Genomic DNA, 22,079 nt, shown 5'->3' with positions numbered 1-22,079 from the left:
GTGTATGTTTGTGTGCATGTGTTTTCTCACCACATTCTCCTGGATCTGGCAGTTGGAGACGGAAATACTGATGGAAATTTCTTCTGTTGATGAGACACAAACAAGTTCAGAGTTAAAACAGCAGAGACACAAAGTGAATCATCTTTAACCTCTTAACACCTCGTTCAGAGGCTGTGACTCAGGGACGTCGCACCGTGGTTTTCTTTTTTTTGCCGAAAATACCCCCCCCCCCCCCCCCCCACTCACACACACACACACACACACACATACACTAATTTTCAAAGGTAAACCTGTGTGCCCACCGTCGCAGTGCACCAGCATACAAAAATGGAGTGCACCTCAGCCCCCTTACACTGCATGAAAAGGCGCTGGTCAAATTTGGCTTTCACCAAATCACAGACCATTGTCCGCGACCCGGTCGCCGAGCCAGGAAATTTGAAGTTACAGAGATGGACTTTGGTTACGTGCCAGTCGGAGCTTCTTTCACTCACGATGACAAATAGCAGAAAATTGGCATCTTTAACAAGTCAAATCGTCATGCACCGGTGAGTGAACGCAGAGGAAGCTGGCTCTACACCCCCCCAGCTGTAACTGACACATTTTATACAAAACAGCACAACCACCTTCTATTAAAGTATATGAACCCGGCCTAGACAGTGTGTTTTGATAACAGATGTTCCTCATGGCGGCTGAGACAGTATTATTTAGTGCACTCTCCCCACAAGTGAGCACACAGAGTCAGAGAAGGCACCAAGGCCGACAGTGAAGCGTTAGTCATGATCGCTTTGACGTCAGAGAAGGTCTGAAATATCTCTGAAGGGTTTTTTGTGTAGGTGTCGACAGCTGTGAGGGGATCTGAGAGTTCTGCAGGAGGACGCAGCAGCAACCTCAACATTCAGACCTGGAAATGTGTCCTCTCATAGTAACGCTGAAATGACATTCACATTTGTCCTATTTCTAATAGATTCTCTGCTGTAGAAAGGGCTGGAGTGAAAGAAAAGCCTGTTTATTTAAAGGTTAGAAGGGACTTTGGCATCTTAATATCCAATATTTTATGTCTCTATAAGTAGATTAAAGGCTGGAAAAAGCACCTTATTCCACAATGTCTGACCGTATCATGATGCACATATTGAGTATCATGATGCACCTATTGAGTATCATGCAGCGCTAATTTCATTAACGAAACCTATAGCTAAAAATGTCCGTCAGTTAAACACGTTAACGATAAAAGACCAAAACGTAGTTTAAAAAATATAAGTTTAGGTAAATTTGAACTCCAATTTTGTATTTCATAAATTTTAACCAAAAATGCATTATATTTGACGTGAACTCTCAGCATCAATGTTTTACATTTTAGAATATAATTAAATAAGATAAAAAGTTTAAAAATTAAATATTAAAATCTGAAAAAATAATTTAAAAGGGGCGACACATCAGGCAAAAACATCATTTTTAAATGCACTTTTTACCTTCATTAACTTTGTCTGTTGTGTCTATAGATTTCTCCTGAATTCACCAAAGGTTACCATGAGATACTGCCTCATTTAAAAATTTAAACATAGCATTTCTTATAAAAATTATAGTCTCAATGTAAGTAATTAAATGGGGAGGTTTCATGCTGATATCTGTGAGTTAACAATATTCCCCTGGAGTGTCTCCACTCAATAATCAAACAAAAAACGAATTTAAAGACATATCAAACTTATAATACGATCACATGTGAAGGTTTTAACTGTATGCAAGTGGTGGTGTCTTACTGTGTCCGCTGCGGTGAGAACTGTGGGAAATTCCTGTAGAGACGGCTGGCATCAGCGCGTGCTGGATGGCCATCTCCCACATCCGGGCCACATCCTGCCCGACCCCACTCACCTGAAAATAGTCAGAGTAAGATTTTAAATCAAGAAACATCATCAGCCTATGAAATATAATTTATTTAAAGATTTAACCAGTGGTTGAATTTAAACTTAACACCTTTCACCTTTTATCGTCTCAACTTAAACTTCACCTTTTGTCGTCATAACTTAACCGTCACCTTAAGTCATCTAAACTTAACCATCTCCTTTAGTCATCTAATCTTAAACGTCGCCTTTTGTCGTCTAAACTTCACTGTCTCCTTTAGTGGTTTAAACTTAACCTTAGCCTTTAGTAGTCTAAACTTGAACGTCAACTTTTGTCGTCTAAACTTAAACTTCACCTTTTGTCTTCTAAACTTAACCGTAACCCTTTGTTGTCTAAACTTAACCGTCACCTTTTGTCATCTAAACTTAACTGTCACCTTTTGTCGTCAAAACACAACCATCACCTTTTGTCATCTAAATTTAACCATCACCTTTTGTCCTCTAAACTTAACCATAACCTCTTGTCGTCTAAACTTAACCACACTAACAGGCAGGACAGCTATATTTCATGAAATAAACGTTCACCAGAATGTTGGCGCTGGTCGCAGATGATTCAGGTCGCAGGAGCTCTCCAACGTAGTAAACCAGCGATGCTGTGGCGATCTCGAAGCAGTGAGGGTTGGCTCCATCAGGAAGAAGAGAGAAGGTCTGAGCCGGTTCCAGAGATAACATCTCTGACAGAGGGATCTCCTGCAGACAGCAGAAGGACAGAGCATGGAGACAAAAGGAGAAGTACGACGTTGTACCCTGAAATAGATCCCTGCAAACACAAAAGCAATACTAATAATTCCACAGACTGATCCCTCACCAGCCTCCCACCTACCAACACTCTGCTTTATTGGATTTGCTGAACTTAGTTTGCCGTCGTCCGCATCTTATGTAAAAGTGGACACTATTGTTTTAGAATACTAACAATAAAATAAGTAGGTCTACCCTGTAACACAAGCACAATGCTGCTTGTTATGTCCTCTACATCAGTGGTTGTAAAACTTTTATTATTATTATTATTATTATTATTATTAATGTTACGCTCTATGCCACTGCAACGACCGGAGCTAGTAGTAGTCCCCTGAATGAGTCACTTTAACCTGTTAAAAACACGTCAGTTTCCCTCTTAAGCATTTAGCTTAGCACAGCGCCTTTTAAACAACAATGGACCTAGTTAGCGCTTCTCCCCAGCCAATGCTTTCTTGTCCAAATATGGTCACATGTAGTTTCAAAAATCCAAGATGGGGACAGTCTAAATGCTAAACGCCTGGCGTCAAAAACAGGTGATGTCAAGGCCGCTTCGTCCATCTCTATTATACAGTCTATGGTTGGGGCTAGACACAAAATGAAGCACTTTTACCCAATCAGTTTAGAGATTTTCAAAGTAAAAGTCTCTAGAAGTGATTTATTTTACTTTTCCCCAGGGGTAGGGTTATAAATGCAAACAAAAATCTCAATAAATCGTAATATCAAATTGCAATACATATCAAATCGCAATACATATTGTATCAGCAACCAAGTATCGTGATAGTATCAAATGTGGAGAAAAGCTTATTGTCCCAGGCCAAAACCTTGACCCAAAAGATGTGTTCACGGCACGACTGAGACTTTAGTGATCCCCTCACTCTCAACTGTGTGAATTAATGTTGTATTTTGAGTCTCGGGCTAAAAAAGAAAAAGTTTTGCAACCGCTGTCTACAAATGACTGATGACGGAGACAGACCTCACCTTATAGTATTTACTTCCTGTGTCATTCTGAAACAGCGTGATGCATTTACTGTCCAGACGCCAGTAATGTCTCTTCCTCTGAAACACAGAGAAGGAAGAAGGACACATGAGAAGTTAGACAAGTGTGATTAAAAAGGAGAAAGACAAAAGGGAAAGAAGTAAAAAAACAATGTATTCTGACACTGAGTCACAGTCGCCCCAATTTACAGAAAAAGATTTATACCCCAATTAGTAATGTATGTTGTATGGACTTATATTAGTACTTTCAATATATATAGTATTTGTAGTAGACTAATCAATTTAAGTCAAGTTATTTAAAGCACCATAATGTATATCTGACTCTTTAGGGTACGGTCACGCATGCGTAAAATTAATATAGCAATTATCCGCCTTCCATTCGCTTCCATTCTATGTGACCAAAGGGGGAATAAAATGTTTGGACTTCAACTGAACTTTGTTCCAATGTGTGCCAGTGTCGCCTCGGCAGGAAAATCGCTCGCCTGCCTGTAGGTGCCATAACAGGACGGAATTTTCTTTACTTTTAAGAAAAGGTCAGTGATGGTAAAGCGCTAAAAAAAAAAACATACTTTGTTCCCCCATTGGTGAGTTTTCTCTCACGATTTAATAACTTAAAAACATCAATCTGCTGAATTATAACAGGAAGACAATACCAGGGTGTCCTTGCTGGTGTAGTGGACCATCCAGCCCTCCTTCATCACGTTGCTGGTCTTCCTCTTTGTGTGTTTGACAGACTGAACGACTCGCATCAGCGGGATGTTGTTACTGGTGGAAGGGCTGCATGGGGCGGGACAAAGCTCAATTTTACATCTGTGTGTGTGTGTGTGTGTGTGTGTGTGTGTGTGTGTGTGTGTACCTGATGGCCCGGTTCGACTCATCCAGGTCGGGGTCATGCATGTCGCAGGGGTCACTTGTTCCCGCCTCCAACAGGAAACCCCCCTCTGATGTCAGAGCTTCATCCATGTCGTCCAAAAGGCTGCCACCTCTGTCGTCGACATCGTGGTCGTCAAGGCAGCCCTCCACCATGACGACATCTGACTCCGCCCCCGGACTCAGGAGATCTATGACACACACACACACACACACACACACACACACACACACACACACACACACACACACACACACACACACACACACACACACACACACACACACACACACACACACACACACACACACACACACACACACACACACACCTGGAGTTTGTGATTGTTTTTATGTCGATGTGAGGACCACATGTTATAGACATCACAGTGGGGACACTAAGCCATAGTTGTGGTATTATTGTAGAATTGTGTTGAAACTTGCCTCCATTTCTGGAAACTTCTCCCAGGCAGTTGTTTGGCACTTTAGGAGCACATCGTTTATGGCAGTTGAATTTACAATCTGAGGGGGAAAAAAGGAAGGAGAGCACCGATTCTTATTTTTGTGAATGATTGGTCTGTGTCTGAAGAGTGACAGTCGCTGCTCAGAGAGGCTTTATAATTTAAAAGTTTAGAAAGAAGCTCACCTTTACACTGCAGGCCCTGTCTAAAGAGGCCTTTCAGCAGCTTCTTGCAGTGCTGGCAGACGGTTGGTCGGGTGTACGAGTGGATCACAAAGGTGTGGGGAACTTTGACCTTCGACAGTAAGATCTTGTCCAGTTCGATGGGTCGGCCGACGTATGACTGGGAGCTGGAGCGCCGCTCTCGACCAGGGAAGTAATCTAATTGGTTCTTCTGCTGTGAAGAGGGAAAGAGATCATGAGACAAGCATGGAGGAGGAGGGGCTGGGACTGCTGGACATCAACCAAAAAAATAAAATCTATTATATCTATTATACGATTCTATTACAGGTGATGTGTAATGTTTACCTGACAACATGTCAGATAAATGCATAGCATAGAAAAAAATGTTCTTAATTTGCCACTGAAACTCTTTCCAGCCTTTAAACCCATATTTTTCATCAAAAACAACAGCTCATATCTCTATGATTAAAAAAAGACTCATTCTCATCTCTTTAGTTTTGAGCTGCCTTTCAAAATGTGTGCCAGTATGCTAAAAACAGTAAGAATTGAATTGAGTAAAGGACAATGAAATGAATTAAAACATGAGTGAAGGAAATATATATCAGATTTTAAATCATGTGTACCCAAAATTAAATAAGTACAATAAATTAATGCCACACAACTTTTTAATGGAAGTACAGTTTCTCAGGTGTTGTTATTTCTTGGTATTATGTTGGATAAAAAGTGGTGGGATTTACCTCCATGCTGGGACTGACCGGAGACTGGACAAGGAAAGGACAAAAGAGAGAAAAGTTAAAATGATATTTTGTAATGAAACAAAAAAACTGACAGATCTTTTGGGACTCAAGTTTTGAGACTTCCACAATCTTATTATTGTGTTGTTTAAAAAGACAAGATGAACATTTTTACTTATGTCGCTGCTCAAGAAATTGCTGGTTTGGTAGCACAAATAAAATCTGCAGATTTCAGTACAGTTTATTAACGACTGACCAGTAAAGCATCGTCAGTGTAGTGGGGCGGCGAAGGTTCAGCAGACAGGGGGCGACCCAGGTTTACCAGCCCCCCTGTCAGGGAGACGTTGGACGAGCGACGCCTCCTCACCCCGCTGCAGTTATTGGGGATCTTAAAGGCACAACGCTTGTGATAGTTCAGACCACAGCCTGGTGCAAAAAGAGACAACAGATCATTTATCAACCAGTGGCCTGCATGAGGCTCATAACCTTCATCATTCACTTATATACCTTCGCACTTAAGTCCCTGTCGCACGAGTCCCCACAGCATCTCTCCACAGTGGTCGCAGAAGGCCGGAGCTCGGTACGAGTGAACAAACAGGCAGTGTGGACGGATCTGGAAGTCCTCCACCGTGGCTGAAGCTGCGGAAAACCAAAAGACATCAGGATATGACTTAATTCACAACCATAAAAACAGCTGTTTCTGTTAGGAAGTCCTTCACGAGACTCCTAGCAAACCAAGCATTATTTTATTAAATAAACTGAAATATTGAAAACCGAGTGAGTCTTTGGATCCGAGCAACATATGATGTTTTATTCTGAGTCGAGCTGCTGCTGATCTGGGGCGACTCGGTTGGTGGCCATAGCATCCATCTCAGCCCACAAATCATCCAGCGGTTTTCACGAAAACTCAGTTGTGCACTCTGGCAGCACCGAGGACTCCCATGGATGAACCCACAGAACCAAAGAGGGAACCAACCGGTCTGCATTCATGGGCCATGGAAGGATCCTTGGCAGAGACATAATAGTTCATTTTTATTTATTCAGGTTTATTCATTGTGATTATTTCACATTCTTTTTTGGACATGTTTTATCTTTTTGTGGTTCTTTTGGTCATTTTGTGTCTCTTTGGAGTAGTTTTAGTTATTTTACATTTCTCTATGGTCGGTTATGCATTTGTATTTGTTGATTTGCACTTCCTGCTGTTGGCTTCTGTTTCTTTGTGGTCATTTTGCACCTATTTCTAGAAATTTCGCATCTTTTTGTAGCTGTTTTGTATTTATTATTTTAGTTGTTTGCATTTTTTGTGGTTATTTTGGGTACTTTTGGAGAAATGCACCTTTTCTGGTTATTTTGTGGTTGTTTTGCATATCTGGGATTGTTTTGCATCTATATTTAGTTTAATGTGTTTTTGTCTTAATTTTCTGTCACTCTGAAGTAATTTTGTATTAATTTTTAGTCATTTATGTTTATCTGTGGTTGTAAAATGGCTTTGATTTGTCTATTTGCACAGTTTGTGGTCAGTTTGTGATTGTTCTGCATTTTGCATCGTTTTGTTGTGGTTTTGCATTTATTTTTAGTTGTTAAGCATGTCTTTGTTGTTGTTATGTGTCTCTTTGTGGTCATTTTGGGTCATTTGTAGCAAGCACAAATACTTTTTGGAGCGCATTCTGTCTATTTTCAGTTATTTAGCACCTCTTTGGGATAATTTTGTTTTTTTCAGCAACATTTTGTAAGTCAGTCCCAGGGTCAGGGGCCATAATCCATCTATGGCATGAACACGAGTGAATGTAGACTTCTCTGTTTTACGAATCTAGAAAATTTTGAAGTTTAGCTCTGCCTGTTAACCAGAAGTTCAGACAGTAATAAAAACAAACCAGAGAAATCTAAACTCTCCAGATTGATGAAAGTTAAGTCACATTTGGGTTTTTAATGACACGTTAGGAGAAGACATCTGGTTTCAGATCATTCACTGTGTGCTAGTTAAACGAGCTCTGCAGCATTTTGGGTTCAATACTTCCCTGCTCCATGAGCATCCGTTTTTTTTTGGGTGTAGCTTCAAAATCAAAGTGATGACAGCTGAAAGTTTATCATCATAAGTCTGTGGTAGACTGATAGTGCTTTGGATGCACAATGCATTTTCTTAAGTGCTTATGTGTGCTTATTTTTTGTTTACTGATTTCAAAGAAAACGTTTTTTTTTCTATATTAAAAAAGGCTAAATTTCCCACATGTTGAATGCTGTTTCTCGAGGCACATAGTGGTCTTGCACAGGTATCTTTACTTGACTGAGCGTCATTAACATTTGCACTCAAACTTTGTCGCACCTGCTGGGGCTCAAACGCTTGGATCTTCATGTTCCTTACATGTAGTTTGCATATAACCCTCACAGTTCCACCCAACTCAACCTGAGCAGAAGTCTAATTAGTGAGAATACACTCACTAGCCACTTTATCAGGCACACCTGGTGCTTAATAAAGTGTCAGTGTGGTCTTCTGCTGCTGTTCCTTCTCTGCTAGAAAAAAGGTGGTGTTGTGTTTTCACAGATGCTCTGCTGCATTCCTCTATTGGAACCAGTGGATATTTGAGTTCCTGTTGCCTTTCTATCAGCTCCAACCAGTCTGGCCATTCTCCTCTTACTCTGGCTAAAACAAGGCATCTGCGCCCACAGAACTGCCGCTCACTGGATCTTTTCTCTTTTTGGGACCATTCTCTGTGAAAACTAGAGATGGTTGTGCGTGAAAATCCCAGTAGATCAGCAGTTTTTGAAATCCTCAGAGCAGCCCGTCTGGCACCAACAACCACGCCACGTTCAAAGTCACTTCAATCACCTTTCTTCCCCATTCTGATGCTGCTTTGAACTGCAGCACATCCTCTTCACCATGTCTACATGGCTTAATGCATGTGGTTGCTGCCATGTGATTGGCTTATTGGAAATTTGCGTTAACGAGCAGTTGGACGGGTGCACCTAATAACGTGGCCGGTAAGTGTAAGTCAAAACACCTGCATAGGTGAGTAGTGCCTTTAAACACAAGCAGAAAAAAACAAGAACTTTGTAAAACTAAAAAGTTTGACTGAAATCTGAAACTATCTGCTCTGAACTGGACAGATATTCAATACCAACTTTCAGTTCCAGAAAGTGACAAAACTAAAGGGAAATTGGTGAACGTGATTTGTACAAGCCACTTGCTCCGGGTGTCCAAATGAAAAGTGTGAAAGGATCAGTCTGCTGTTATTTTAGATTTACTTTATCCTCAACAACAAAGCTACCTCAAACCCAAATGTTTTAGGCTCAATGCTAATGTCCAGATACAGCCTGCAACTGTAATTTTAATAAAAAATATAATGTAAAAGACAGCTGATCTCCACATATGAAGGTGGATGGGTCCCAAAACACAGGACTTCCACCTGGAGGACTGGTGTTCATATCCTGGAAGAACTAAGGCTATATTTACATGTGGCCGGTATTTTTCATAAACAAACATTTTGCATCTTCCTTTTCAAAATAACATCGTGTACACCTGTCCGTTTTCGCTACATGTTCGTTTACACTAATCTGTGTATATATGCCTCCGAGAGCATGCCAAACCTGTAGGTGGCAGTGTAGAGAGAAGCTCAAGCCCACGTTAGCCAATGATCCATGATACTGTGATGTCGGCTGCAAGAAACTCTATTTTTCTGTGTTTACATGCAAACGTGCAACCAGAGTTTTTCAAAATCTTAACTCTGGCAGGAGTTTTTAGAAAGAAATTCTCTGTTTGCGTGTAAACGAAGGGCACAAACGCAGGGACATGTCTCTGTTCTTGAAAATAACCGTGGACGTGTAAACAGGGCCTAAGACAAACCATGACCATTTTAACCATCTTAACCAAGTCCTTTTGTTGCTGTAACCCTAATTGTTGTGAAGCACTTCTGGTTACGGCTTCATGCATTAAAGAGTACGTCAAACTTCATAAGATATACACATTTTTGTGCATCACTTTTCCTATGATATCCTACGTAGCTGATGCTGAGAACAAGTCGCCATGTTGGTTGAAAACTGATGCACTGGTTTGTTTTAAACAGTAACGGAGCACTATGGCACAGATAGAAAGAAGCTCTATCAGGCTGCGTTGGTTGAAACTTTTACCGCTGGTTTGAGTCTGAAAAATGTTGCAAAGAGTTACTTTAACTCGCCAGATATGGAAAGAGAGAGAGAGAGAGAGAGAGAGAGAGAGAGAGAGAGAGAGAGAGAGAGAGAGAGAGAGAGAGAGAGAGAGAGAGAGAGAGAGAGAGAGAGAGAGAGAGAGGCAGATAAACAAAACAGCAGAGACAAAGAGTAATGAATGGGTTGTTAGCGGGTATTTTGTAAATGTTTGTTAGCGGGTATTTTGTAAATGTTTTGAAGGTATGAGAGGCTCTTAGCCGGCGCAGATGGGCCGAGTGTTGGTTTGGTTGGCCGGCAGACTTGGCAAGGCATCATGGGTAGTTTGGGATATCGTCTTTCTCTCTATGTCTCTCTCACTCCATGCATTTCTGAAATCTCCCTCGCCTTTTCTTCTTACACACAAACTCGCCCTGTGATGTGGTCCTCCAGTAGAATACAGCTCTGATTAGACATTCTGCTGCAGGAAATTACCTCCATTTATTCAAATTATTGTTTATGCCTTTTGTTTGAAGGGCCAACATACGTTTGGAAGTCTGAACAAGCTCCCAAACTGTTATTATATGCTTCAGAAAATGACTTGTGTGTGTGTGTGTGTGTGTGTGTGTGTGTGTTTGTGTGTGTGTGAGAGAGAGAGAGAGAGAGAGAGAGAGAGAGAGAGAGAGAGAGGAGAGAGAGAGAGAGAGAGAGAGAGAGAGAGAGAGAGAGAGAGAGAGAGAGAGAGAGGGTTTCCTAGGTAGTCCTTGTGTGAATATAAATGCCTGTGTTTATGTGTGTGTTTTTTGTGGTGGAATTAAATGCGTTAAGGAGCGCTCGCTGCTGGCTTGTTAACCCACAACCATAAAAACAAACACTGCGGGTGGAGAAACTGTAAAGCAGCAGCGGGACAGCAGCAGGGTGTGGCAAAGTAATAATTACATTTTAGCTGTTTAGCTCGATAACTATGATGTCCTTTACACCTGGCATTAAAATGTGTTTTGGGTGATCAGATTTAATGTTTGACTACATGAAAGTACAGGTGTGAATGCACTAAAAACGCATTGGTGACCACGTTGAAAAAGTGTAAATGTAAATTTGTTTATAATCCAGCACCAGATCATTCATCATCCGGATTTTCCTGGGAGACGACTGACTTTTATCGCCTTTGTTTTCAACACAACACTGTGAAGTCCTGATGCCTATTAATCTGCTGATATTTGTGGCTGCTGCTGGTGAGTGAAATAATAATATATCATTAATGCAGAAAATATGAATTACATTTTCTAAAATGTGAACAGAGCACTGTTCATGTCCTAGAAGAGGGTAGACCAACCAATCCCTTTTTTCTGAGGTCACCTTTTGTCATCTAAACTTAACCGTCACCTTTTGTCGTCTAAACTTAACCGTCACCTTTTGTCGTCTAAACTTAACTGTCACCTTTTGTCGTCTAAACTTCACCGCCACCTTTTGTCGTCTAAACTTAAGGTCACCTTTTTTCATCTAAACTTAACTGTAGTATTGCAACTTAACGTGGGGTCGTGCCGTGTGAAATATTTGAATTATTTTTTTAATTTGCCTGTAATTGAATGTTCGTGTTTGTGATGATGACAAACTTTAATGAAAACAATAAATCTAAAGAAAAGTACAGCAGAGCGGTGAAAACACATCATCCTCTGGGTGTATTGTGGATTGCAAATAACTTTAATCAACATGTGAGCTGATGAAACAAAACCGGAGGAAACAACAAAGTTTATTAACCAGCTCTCTGGTTCAAATCACAGCCAATAGAACCTTGTTGGATGAGTGCTTCGGAAATAATCAGGATGCTTTTTTACAGGTCATTTGTGGCCAATCAGCTTGCTTGGCAACAAAGCCAATTTCCTGTTTGTTTCCTCGACACTTGGAGCTGTTGCCGGGACTGAGCTGTTTACAAAAGTGTTTGTGAGTGTCAGCATCTGACAGAGGAAGAGGAGGAAAGATGGAGGAGAGAGAAGATGAAGAGGGAAATAATCAAGAGGGAGAGGAGGAGGACAGGGAGGTGTATTAGCGTATGTATTTATCCAGACTGTCCTTGTTCTCTTTAGGTACATTTACCTATGAAAACATAGAGAGATAGATAAAAACTTAATGGATCCACTAGGGCAGTGGTTCCCAACCTGGGGGGCCCGACCCCCCAAGGGGGGCGTCAAAGATCCAGGGGGGGGTCGCGAAGCCCTATTGATTTTAAGGGGTTTAATAATTTTAATGTAATTAAAATGTTAAATAAATGAGTAGGCTAAGCATTTAATTCATATATGTGACAAAATCAACTAAATCCATGGGCCACATTAAACATTTATTTGTGTATTTCAAATTTTAGATAAATGAATAAGTTATAGGCCGATATCACAAGAAACAGAGCGTTTGTGACCTGAACACCTCACGTGCAGCAGTCGTTGCTAGGCGGAGCTAAGGGAGAGATGGCGAAGCGTCAGGTAGAGGAGACTGCAGAAAATGTCAAAAAGAAAAAGAGGGGCTACCGAGAAAGTTTTATTGAGTTTGGCTTCATAGAAGCAATGGATAAAATTAGAGCAGAATGTATATTTTGCTGTGAGAAACTGGCAAATGAAAGTTTGAAGCCCTTCAAGCTGAAGCGACAACAGACAACTAAACATCCCGAGAAGGTGGGTAAACCCAAAGAGTTTTTCATCAGAAAAAGAGAGCTTGTTGTCACTAGCAGGCCCCAAAACATAAAGGAGAGCTTCTTCAGGGCGGGAAGCGACCAGAGGCAGGCAACGGTTGCATCCTTTGAGTGTTCTCTCCTAATTGCCCAAGCCAAAAAGCGGTGGCTAACAAATTTAAGACTGTACCACTGTCCAACAACACAGTGAAAGGCAGAATCGACAGAATGTCAGGAAACGTTGAGAACACACTCGTTGAAAAAATCAGGACATGCCCGTTTTCAATTCAGCTGGATGAAACTACCACTGTGGCAGAGGAAGCAATTCTCATTGTTTATGTACAGTACATTGAGGAAACTAAGCGTAAACAAGACATTCTTATGTCTGTTAATCTCACAGCCACCACAAGAGGAGAGGATATTTTCAGTGTAGTCGACAGGTACTTCACAAGGCACAATATTCCCTATGAAAATATAGTTGCATGCTGCACAGATGGAGCTGCCGCAATGATGGGGAAAAATAAGGGCTTCAACAGCCATTTGAAGGAGAAGGCACCGCACTGCTTAGTGTTTCACTGCATGAAACACAGACACGCACTGGCAGGCAAACACCTCTGTGAAGACCTGGACGTAACCTTAAAGACCGTGGTCAAAATAGTCAACTTTATTAAAGCTCGCCCGGTCAACAAAAGGATCTTTGCACAGCTGTGTGAGGATGAGGCGCACCAGACACTTCTCCTCCACACCGAAGTGCGCTGGCTTTCCCGGGGCAAAGTGTTGGTGCGTTTCATGGAACTTAAAAGCCAAATAAGGGAATTCTTAGCCGTTCATAACCAGAAACCATCCGACGAAATGACCGATAAGTTTCTCATTAAGACTTCATATCTTGCAGAGATATTCAGTCTTTACAACGAGGCAAACAAACGCATGCAGAGCGCGGATGCCAGCGTAATGGAGTGCAAAGAGGCAGTGGATGCGTTTGTGCGCAAAGTGGAGTACAGAAAGAATAAATTGGGAAAGGGGGACCTGCAGCAGTTTCCCTTGCTACTACAGCAGTCAGGGGGGTAAGTTATCTGATGCTTTGGCCAGAAAATTCACCCGCCACATGGAGCAGCTTCAAGAGGAGATGCACTTGCGTTTTTCGGATATTAATGAACATGTCTCAAAAGACGCATGGGTGATGGACCCATTTCTCGCTAAAGAAGAAGATGTGGAGCACCTCCAGGCTGAGGATGAGCTCATGGATATAAAGTCCAAGTCACTCTGCAAGCGATTCTATGATGAGCATGGATACAAGCGGTTTTGGCTTGTGAAAGGACCAGGAGTCGCTCCTAGACTTGCTCATCATGCGACCACCAGATTCATCTGGCCATTTGCCACAACATACCTGTCAGAGACTGCTTTCAGCGCTCTGGTCACCATCAAAACAAAGGCACGCAACAGACTTGATGTGCACAGTGACTTTCGTTTGGCTGTTACCAAAGTAACACCAGACATCCCTTTGCTGGCTCAAGAAATACAGTGTCAGAGCTCTCATTAAAAGCTAGGCTGCCTGGTATGTATGACAGTGAAATGAAAAGGAGATCATAATACAACCAAAAGTACAGTACAAGTCTTGAAGTTTATGAGGTAGTTCTACACAGGTTTTTCTGTTTTTTATTTAAGCAGGTAACATATTGAATATAATAAAGACAATTCATTTTCTTTATTTTCTTTATTATATTTCAATATGTTACCTGCTTAAATAAATTTGAAAAAAAAGTTCTGAAGCTGTTTTTCAAATTCATTTAAGCAGGTAATATATTAAAATATGTTAAAGAATTTTTTTTTTTTAAAGTACAAGTTCTGAAGAAATATGCTGTAATCATACACAGGTTCTCCTCATTGTCCCATGCTGTTATTAAATAACTGAAATATAAAGTATTTCATTTAAAAGAAGTAATAATGTTCCTTATTTTATTTTTATTTTCATGGGGGGGGGGGGGGGGGGTCACAAAAGTTTACAATGGTAAAAATATGGGTCCCTTAACAAAAAGGTTGGGAACCACTGCACTAGGGGACATTGTGTCCTCTAATCTTAACCGTCACCTTTGCATGCATACATCTGCTATATTAACAGATCTCAGAGATTAAGCTATTACTATTGACTATTATTGACTGATGGACAAAAATTAAAGTAAAACCCAAGTTGTAATAAAACAGAATTATCCTTTAAATAGAGAGCACAAACATGGAAAGAAGTTGCATTTACATTAATCATGCAAATGTATACACACACACACACACACACACAGACACACACACACACACACACACACACACACAAACCCTTTACTTGTTGGTGACAGAGAGGCAGGAAATTGGGAAACGGCAGCTGTCGAGTCGTTAGCGTAGCATGAACACCTGAGGCCTGAGCTGGACGGCAGCCAGAAGGATGAATAAACATGGCATGGGAAATCTATACATCTGGAGGCTTTCAGGTGTTTATCAGGCTGCAGAAATGATTACAAAATTAGATTTTATCTGCCATCTTAACCAATTAACCTGCGTGAGCTTTTCTTTGGTTTGGTTTGTGACTAGGAGGAGACCTCTGCGGTAACATCCTGAACGAAGAACACTACTGGCACAGGCCCAGTAGGCCCGTTTAGGGTCACCGGCCCTGACTCAAGAAATATTGCTGGAAAAAAAACATTCAAGGAGCTATACTATATGACCACACTCCCATAGCAACTACAAACAATCCAAAATTACTACAAATGGACAATGAGTGCATGTACAAAGGGATTTAAAATTATTACAATTAACACAAAATGAATCAAAGTAAAATCAAAATGACTCGAAATAGATGTGAAACGACTCAAAATAGATGCAAAATGAAGATAGATGCATAATGACTCAAAATGTATGTGAAATGACTCAAAATAGACGGAAAATGACTCAAGATAGATGCAAAATGACTCATGATAGATGCAAAACGACTCAAAATGATACCAACTGTCTCAAAATAGAACCAAAATGACTCAAAATATACATAATTACTTAAGATAGATGCAAAATGACTCAAAATAGATAAAAAATGACTCAAAATAGATGTAAAATTTATCAACGTAGATGCAAAATGACTCAAAATAGATACAAACTGACTGAAAACAGATGCTTAATGACTCAATAGATGCAAAAGGATACAAAATAGACAAAATTACTCAGAATAGAAGCAAAATGACCCCATAGATGCAAAAGGACACAAAATAGACACAACTATGACATCTAAAAATAGCTGCATAATAATGAAAAAAAAATGTACTCAAAATTATGAAAAGTACACACAAAGTTACTTAAAATTGACACAAAATGGCAAAAAATGAACACAGAATAATGAAAAACACACACACAATTACTTAAAATTGACACAAAATGAAAACAAATAAAAAAAGACACGAAATGACAAAAAAAAACCCGACTTAAACAGACATAAAACCACCACAGTGAGGTGCAAAATGACCACATACAAAAGTGAAACATCTTAACTCTAGATGCAAAACAACTACAAAATGAGACATTGGGGGGGCATCTGACACATGTGTGACCTGGGGGCCATTGTCTCATAACAATCTGACTCTTTCCTGTTTTTATTTTTTCAGACAGGCCAGAGACGCACAGATCATCAGGTCCCCTCTCACCTGACAGCACGGCCTCCACCAGGTCGCCCTCCTGGATCTGAGAGGCCGAGCGCAGCAGCTGCAGCACGTTCTCTGACGTCTGGTCATGACGGAACAGCAGGATCTTCTCGTACATCCCGTAGAAAACACACTCTGGTATCTGACGGAGAAAGAGAACAGATGATCCAACCGGAGACAACGACTATGTTCAACTTCAAAGTTCTTCCCTCAATTCTAACACTTAAGGTCGCACTCACTCTGTCCATCCGTACCGTGCCCAAACAGGTTTTACGTCTAAAGTCTAGTTCGTTTGTCAAGTGTGAGTGCAACCGCACCGCGCCTAGCTGCGGCCTGCTTGCCGGCCACGGACCGTTTGAGAGAGGTAGGCATTTGTAAAGCCTGTTTGCACATGTACGAGCACGAGCGTGCGCACGTGTACGAGCACGAGGCCTACAGCGGCTCTCACGTCATTTTATGTGCGCCTGTTGGGGCATAGAAAAAAGAAGGAGGGACCATGCGCGGACATTTAAAACAATGGCGGCGAAAGGTACACGTTGGTGTGATGCGGCGGTGGAGTGTTTACTGCAGATTTGGTCGATGAAAATATTCAAAAACAGTCGACAAGACGCACAAAAACTCAGAGGTCTATGGAAAGATTTGTCAACAAAGTGACGCATCGCGATGACGTCAATCAATGCGTGTGGCGTGTTACGGCTTGATGACGTATGGACAGGCAAGAAGCATTTGCCGAGGCCCAGGTAGTGTGAGTACAAACGGGCCTGGAGGGGGGGACAAGTACCCTAAAGCACGGGGCACGGTACGCACGGACAGTGTGAGTGCGCCCTAAAACACTTTTAATGCACATATGGGCACAGGATTTTTGAATTCTAAGGAACATTAAATATGGTCGTGCCCATGAAGATAGAGAGAGAGAGAGAGAGAGAGAGAAGAAACAATGTGCTTTGATCTCCATCAGCAGATGAATAAATCATTCAAATGATCATCAGGAGCTGACGGACAGAATAATCTCACAGAATAAATGAATACTGTAATGTGGTGAATTTATCAGAGAGACGTTTCGAAGATGAACCAAACCGACCACGTTATCAGCGCCAGACTGTGATGATCCAATCAAATTCATTCAATTAGAGCTGAGAGTCTTATCAAGTTGTCTGCCAATTAATTATGCACACATCCATTTGTTCAATATCAGACATTTAGGTGCATTAAATGTGAATTATTGTTCCCATATTACTGCATCGCTACAGTGCTTGGGTCAGTCTGCACAAGCTATTATTCTTCTGTTTGTATTTCTTTAACGTCACCTTTTGTCCTCTAAACTTAACTGTCGCCTTTACTCGTCTAAACTTAACCGTCACCTTTTGTCGTCTAAACTGAACTGACGCCTTTTGTCGTCTAAACTTAACAGTCGTCTAAACTTAATAGTCGTCTAAACTTAACCGTCACCTTTTGTCGTCTAAACTGAACTGACGCCTTTTGTCGTCTAAACTTAACAGTCGTCTAAACTTAATAGTCGTCTAAACTTAACCGTCACCTTTTTTCATCTAAACTTAACTGTCACCTTTTGTCGTCTAAACTTAACTGTCTCCTTTTGTCGTCTAAACTTAACTGTCTACTTTTATAGTCTAAACTTAACCGTCACCTTTTATCATCTAAACTTAACCGCCACCTTTAGTCGTCTGAACTTAACTGTCACCGTTTGTTGTCTACACTTAACCGTCACCTTTTGTCGTCTAAACTTAACCAACACCTTTTGTCGTCTAAACTTAATCGTCACCTTTAGTCGTCTAAACTTAACCGTCACCTTTTGTCATCTAAACTTAACCGTCACCTTTCGTCGTCTAAAATTAACCGTCACCTTTTATTTCTCAGCATTAAATACAACGTCATATTTCGTAAGATATTACATAAATTGTTGTGTGTATGTTTTAGTAAGAGAACACGTTGAATCCGAACGGAAACAAAAAAGTAAAAATGTGGCGGTTTGTGGTTTTAAAAAAACAAGAATAGCTGCAAAAGGAAAGAGAAGAAGCAAAAGAGAGCGAGTGAATGTGAGCGAGAGACATCACTTTTCATGTTCTCACTCATCAGGCCTTCACCTCTCTGTGTCTGCATCTCAATAGGATCCTCAACAATACACTTCATGATGTGTGTGTGTGTGTGTGTGTGTGTGTGTGTGTGTGTGTGTGTGTGTGTGTGTGTGTGTGTGTGTGTGTGTGTGTGTGTGTGTGTGTGTGTGTGTGTGTGTGTGTGTGTGTGTGTGTGTGTGTGTGTGTGTGTGTGTGTGTAACCATAGCAGCAGTGCTTGGCTTGTTGTCATGGCAGCAAGGACTCAAGGCTGATTCCTCTCCTCCATCTCTCTCCATTCAGTTCAGTTCAATAGGTTCTGTACTCAATGTACTCTAGCATGTATTAAGAGCCCTGCACGGCATTGTGGGTATTGGAGTCTTGGAGCAGAAGCTAGGCTGACTATTTTCTTTTGGGATCTGAATGTGTCAGCTTGTTGTGAAACATCTCACATTGTTTTTACCAACTTAATCAGAGATGTTCTTTCCATTTTGCAGATCTAAAAACATTGCCAATTTTTAACTGGTTTTGCCGCCGATTATTGCAGTCTAGAGCTCTGTCGCTCACCTTCCAGCAAAAACCCAATGGGTGACTCACGTCAGCCTGTTAAAAATCCATAAAAGTTTAGCATTTATCCAAGCATTAAGCTAAGCATTAAGGCTCACACAGCCCCATTGAAACAACACCGACGTAGCGCCCATGTGTGTTTTTCCACAATATGCTTCACTGAGCAACAGCCTTACTCCCCCCCTACTATGCTGTGGTTGGCTAGTACTGGTTGCCTTGGCACGTCCTTCTGATTGGATGTTTTGCACATTAGTGACAACTTTGTTTAGCTATTTTAAGATAGCTCATTCCACGTTGTACTTTCATGCTCAAAGTTGTGACTCATCAGTTGACGGCACCTTACTTTCTACGCTGTGACAAGAATGCGAGGATGAAGCATTACGTTGGAACGGTTTTCTAGCTAGCTTGCTAATTCCACCCAGGTCCACAGGAAGTGCCCTGTACTTTGAAGCCAACATGACATAGTGGCCAAACGTTGGAATTACAACTAGTGGGTCCGTCACATGATGCCTTCTGGCCCCAAAATACTGTTTTCCATGTCACGTACATGGCCAAATAGATGGCTATATATCTATATATCGCGTTATTATTAGAATTTAATTTGGTGCAATAACATTTTGAAAGTATAGAAGAGCCGCACGATTAAATCATTTATTCCTCATACATATTAGCCGAGCGCTAAACAGGAAGTAGCCGTCTCAGAGGGCGACACAGTGAGGAAGTACAATCCGGGCATTTCTAGACCTAGGGTTACTACAGTTGTGCTACAGCCGCCAAATGCCTGTGACCTTTTTTGTTGTTCTTCCAACACGTCAATAGTGATGTCAGATAAGAGCCAATTTAAACTTGAATGTGTACAGTGGAGGCAGAAAGATCGTATCTGGGGTAGGATATTGTAATCGATCATTGAGCGTAGTGCTATGTGAACAAAGCCTAAGACCCCGTTTACACATTGAAAAAACAAATATATTTTCAGGCAATTTAGCCTTTCATTTACACCAAAACAGAGGTTTTAACAGGTTTTTTAAACAGTAATTTCTGAAAACTCCGGCCACAGTGGAGATTTGTTAAAACTACATTTCCGTGTTTGCGTGTGTACAGGGTGCAACAGAGTTTTAGGTGTCATGTGTGTACAGTTTGTTTGGCTACTGATCATCATGGATGCTATTGAGAGAGAGAATGATAATGATAGTGGGGGGATTATAGCATCAGCATCATATTGCGTGGCGGCACACCGAGTTCGGGGCGAGTCACTTCCTTGTCGACTAACCGAGACCTAGTTCTAGTGCTGGGCTGGAGCTGGTTCACCGTTGGTTCAACTTGCAGAACCAATTCGTTTTCCACAGGCTAGAGAGCCCCCAGAGAGCCAAGTCATTACGTCAGTGTATACGTCTGAGGTTTCCACTTCGTCCACTTCAAGCACAAAAACAACGATGGTGGACTACAACACACTTGTACTACTCGTCTTGAATATAATGGATGGAGATTTCATTGTAGAAGAAAGGTAATTATCTAACACGTTTTGATTCATATTAACAATGAATGAAAGATGTTAATGTTAGTGCTAAACCGTTAGTGCTAACATTAGCTAGCCTTACCTAGCACAGACTGCCTGCAATTGATCACACTGCAGTTAAAATGAATTTTCCATTTAGGCCTTTACAACAATGTCTTCACAGGCAACGTCAGGATCAAATGACTGCAGCTGGAGCTGTGTTCAATGAAAACTGCCATTACACCAGACATGTACACCTTTATGTTTGCTCGCCGAGTTGTTGACAGTTCTTTGATTTTCTGAAAGGAACTGTGTATAATTATTGTGCAAAACTGTGAATAAACATTTTTTTTTTTTAAACTTAACTTGAATCGTGTTTCTCTGTTGATTACACAAACTAAAGAAGACATGTCTCTTTAGAAAAAAAATCTATATTGACAAAAAAACAACAATAAAATACACAAATTCTAAAATTACAGCATGTTTTAAAGCATGCAAGACTCTGCGGTGCTGGTTCTAGACCAGTAAAGAGTTTCTGCAGCTCTGGAACCAGTTTTCCTGGCCGAAACAGGAAGAACTGGTTCAAGATCGGGCACTGTCCCTGAACCGGCCCTCAACATGTCTTGGTCGAAAAGACGCTTAATGTTACCTGAGAATAAAATGTTTCAAATCAAGTTTTTGTTTCATAACGTCTTCCTCAAACCCTTCCACGTGCAATTGCTAGATTTTCTAATGCAGTCTGATGCTGTTCCAAGGCACAAGCTACCTGTAACAACCAGTGTTGCTCAACAGCGTAGACCTATTCATGCAGGTTCATGTAAAACTTTTTTTTTTAAATAAACAACCCGGTGTGTAAGATGTTGTTATTGAAAACGTAAATAACAGGCTGTGGAAATGTGGCCTAAAAGTCCTGAATAAATTTAAATTGAATGTTCTGTTCATCAATTCTCTCTAGTATTTTCTAAACTATGTGGACACATCCAGACTATTTCTTTAGCTGCATGTGTAATAATCAACAACATCAGCAACATTCAGGTCTGAACTGAGCCTGTTTAACATTTATCTGCTCCACCTGCTCGGAGGAAAAGGTCTGCTGAAGCCAGGGCAGACGACAGGCTTCAGAAACACTTCTTACATTCATATCATCATCAGTGTCTGATAAAACACTCAGGAACACTTCGTCACTGCAGCAGAAAGAAACAAACGGTCCACTTGAAGAGGACCGAATGTTATTTTTTCAGACTTTAAAGACACAAAGACAAACATCAGCTTCAACATGAAAATCTTCCAAACAGGAGATGATGTACCGGTCCTCGCTCAGAACACCTAATGGGGATGAGAATAGGCTGTCACCATGACGACAGGACATGCAGCGTGATGCCACTTAGACAGGTCTGTGTGTGTGTGTGTGTGTGTGTGTGTGTGTGTGTGTGTGTGTGTGTGTGTGTGTGTGTGTGTGTGTGTGTGATGATTATCTAGTGACATCAACAGTGACACATTTATATCTGTGTTTTTTTATAAAGAATATGTGTGTGTGTGTGTGTGTGTGTGTGTGTGTGTGTGTGTGTGTGTGTGTGTGTGTGTGTGTGTGTGTGTGTGTGTGTGTGATGATT

The 22,079-nt window shown here is 41.0% G+C and overlaps 1 protein-coding gene across 1 annotated transcript in view; it reads right to left on the bottom strand.

The window, feature by feature from the left end:
• prkd1 (protein kinase D1) overlaps positions 1 to 22,079 on the bottom strand; it is a gene marked incomplete at both ends in the record, with an annotated part of 51,937 nt that overhangs the window by 17,791 nt on the left and 12,067 nt on the right. Inside the window, 12 exons of the mRNA XM_083923781.1 lie at positions 31 to 83; positions 1,758 to 1,869; positions 2,424 to 2,588; positions 3,615 to 3,692; positions 4,286 to 4,409; positions 4,489 to 4,693; positions 4,947 to 5,024; positions 5,149 to 5,359; positions 5,883 to 5,906; positions 6,136 to 6,305; positions 6,387 to 6,518; positions 16,338 to 16,476. Coding sequence (XP_083779907.1) covers positions 31 to 83; positions 1,758 to 1,869; positions 2,424 to 2,588; positions 3,615 to 3,692; positions 4,286 to 4,409; positions 4,489 to 4,693; positions 4,947 to 5,024; positions 5,149 to 5,359; positions 5,883 to 5,906; positions 6,136 to 6,305; positions 6,387 to 6,518; positions 16,338 to 16,476 — 1,491 coding nt within the window. The remainder of the gene's footprint in view (positions 1 to 30; positions 84 to 1,757; positions 1,870 to 2,423; positions 2,589 to 3,614; positions 3,693 to 4,285; positions 4,410 to 4,488; positions 4,694 to 4,946; positions 5,025 to 5,148; positions 5,360 to 5,882; positions 5,907 to 6,135; positions 6,306 to 6,386; positions 6,519 to 16,337; positions 16,477 to 22,079) is intronic.

Source organism: Echiichthys vipera (genome assembly GCF_963691815.1).
Source record: "Echiichthys vipera genome assembly, chromosome: 12".
Lineage (NCBI taxonomy): Eukaryota > Metazoa > Chordata > Actinopteri > Perciformes > Trachinidae > Echiichthys > Echiichthys vipera.
Note: the sequence above shows the minus strand (reverse complement) of the source record. Positions and strands in the feature narration are given on the sequence as shown.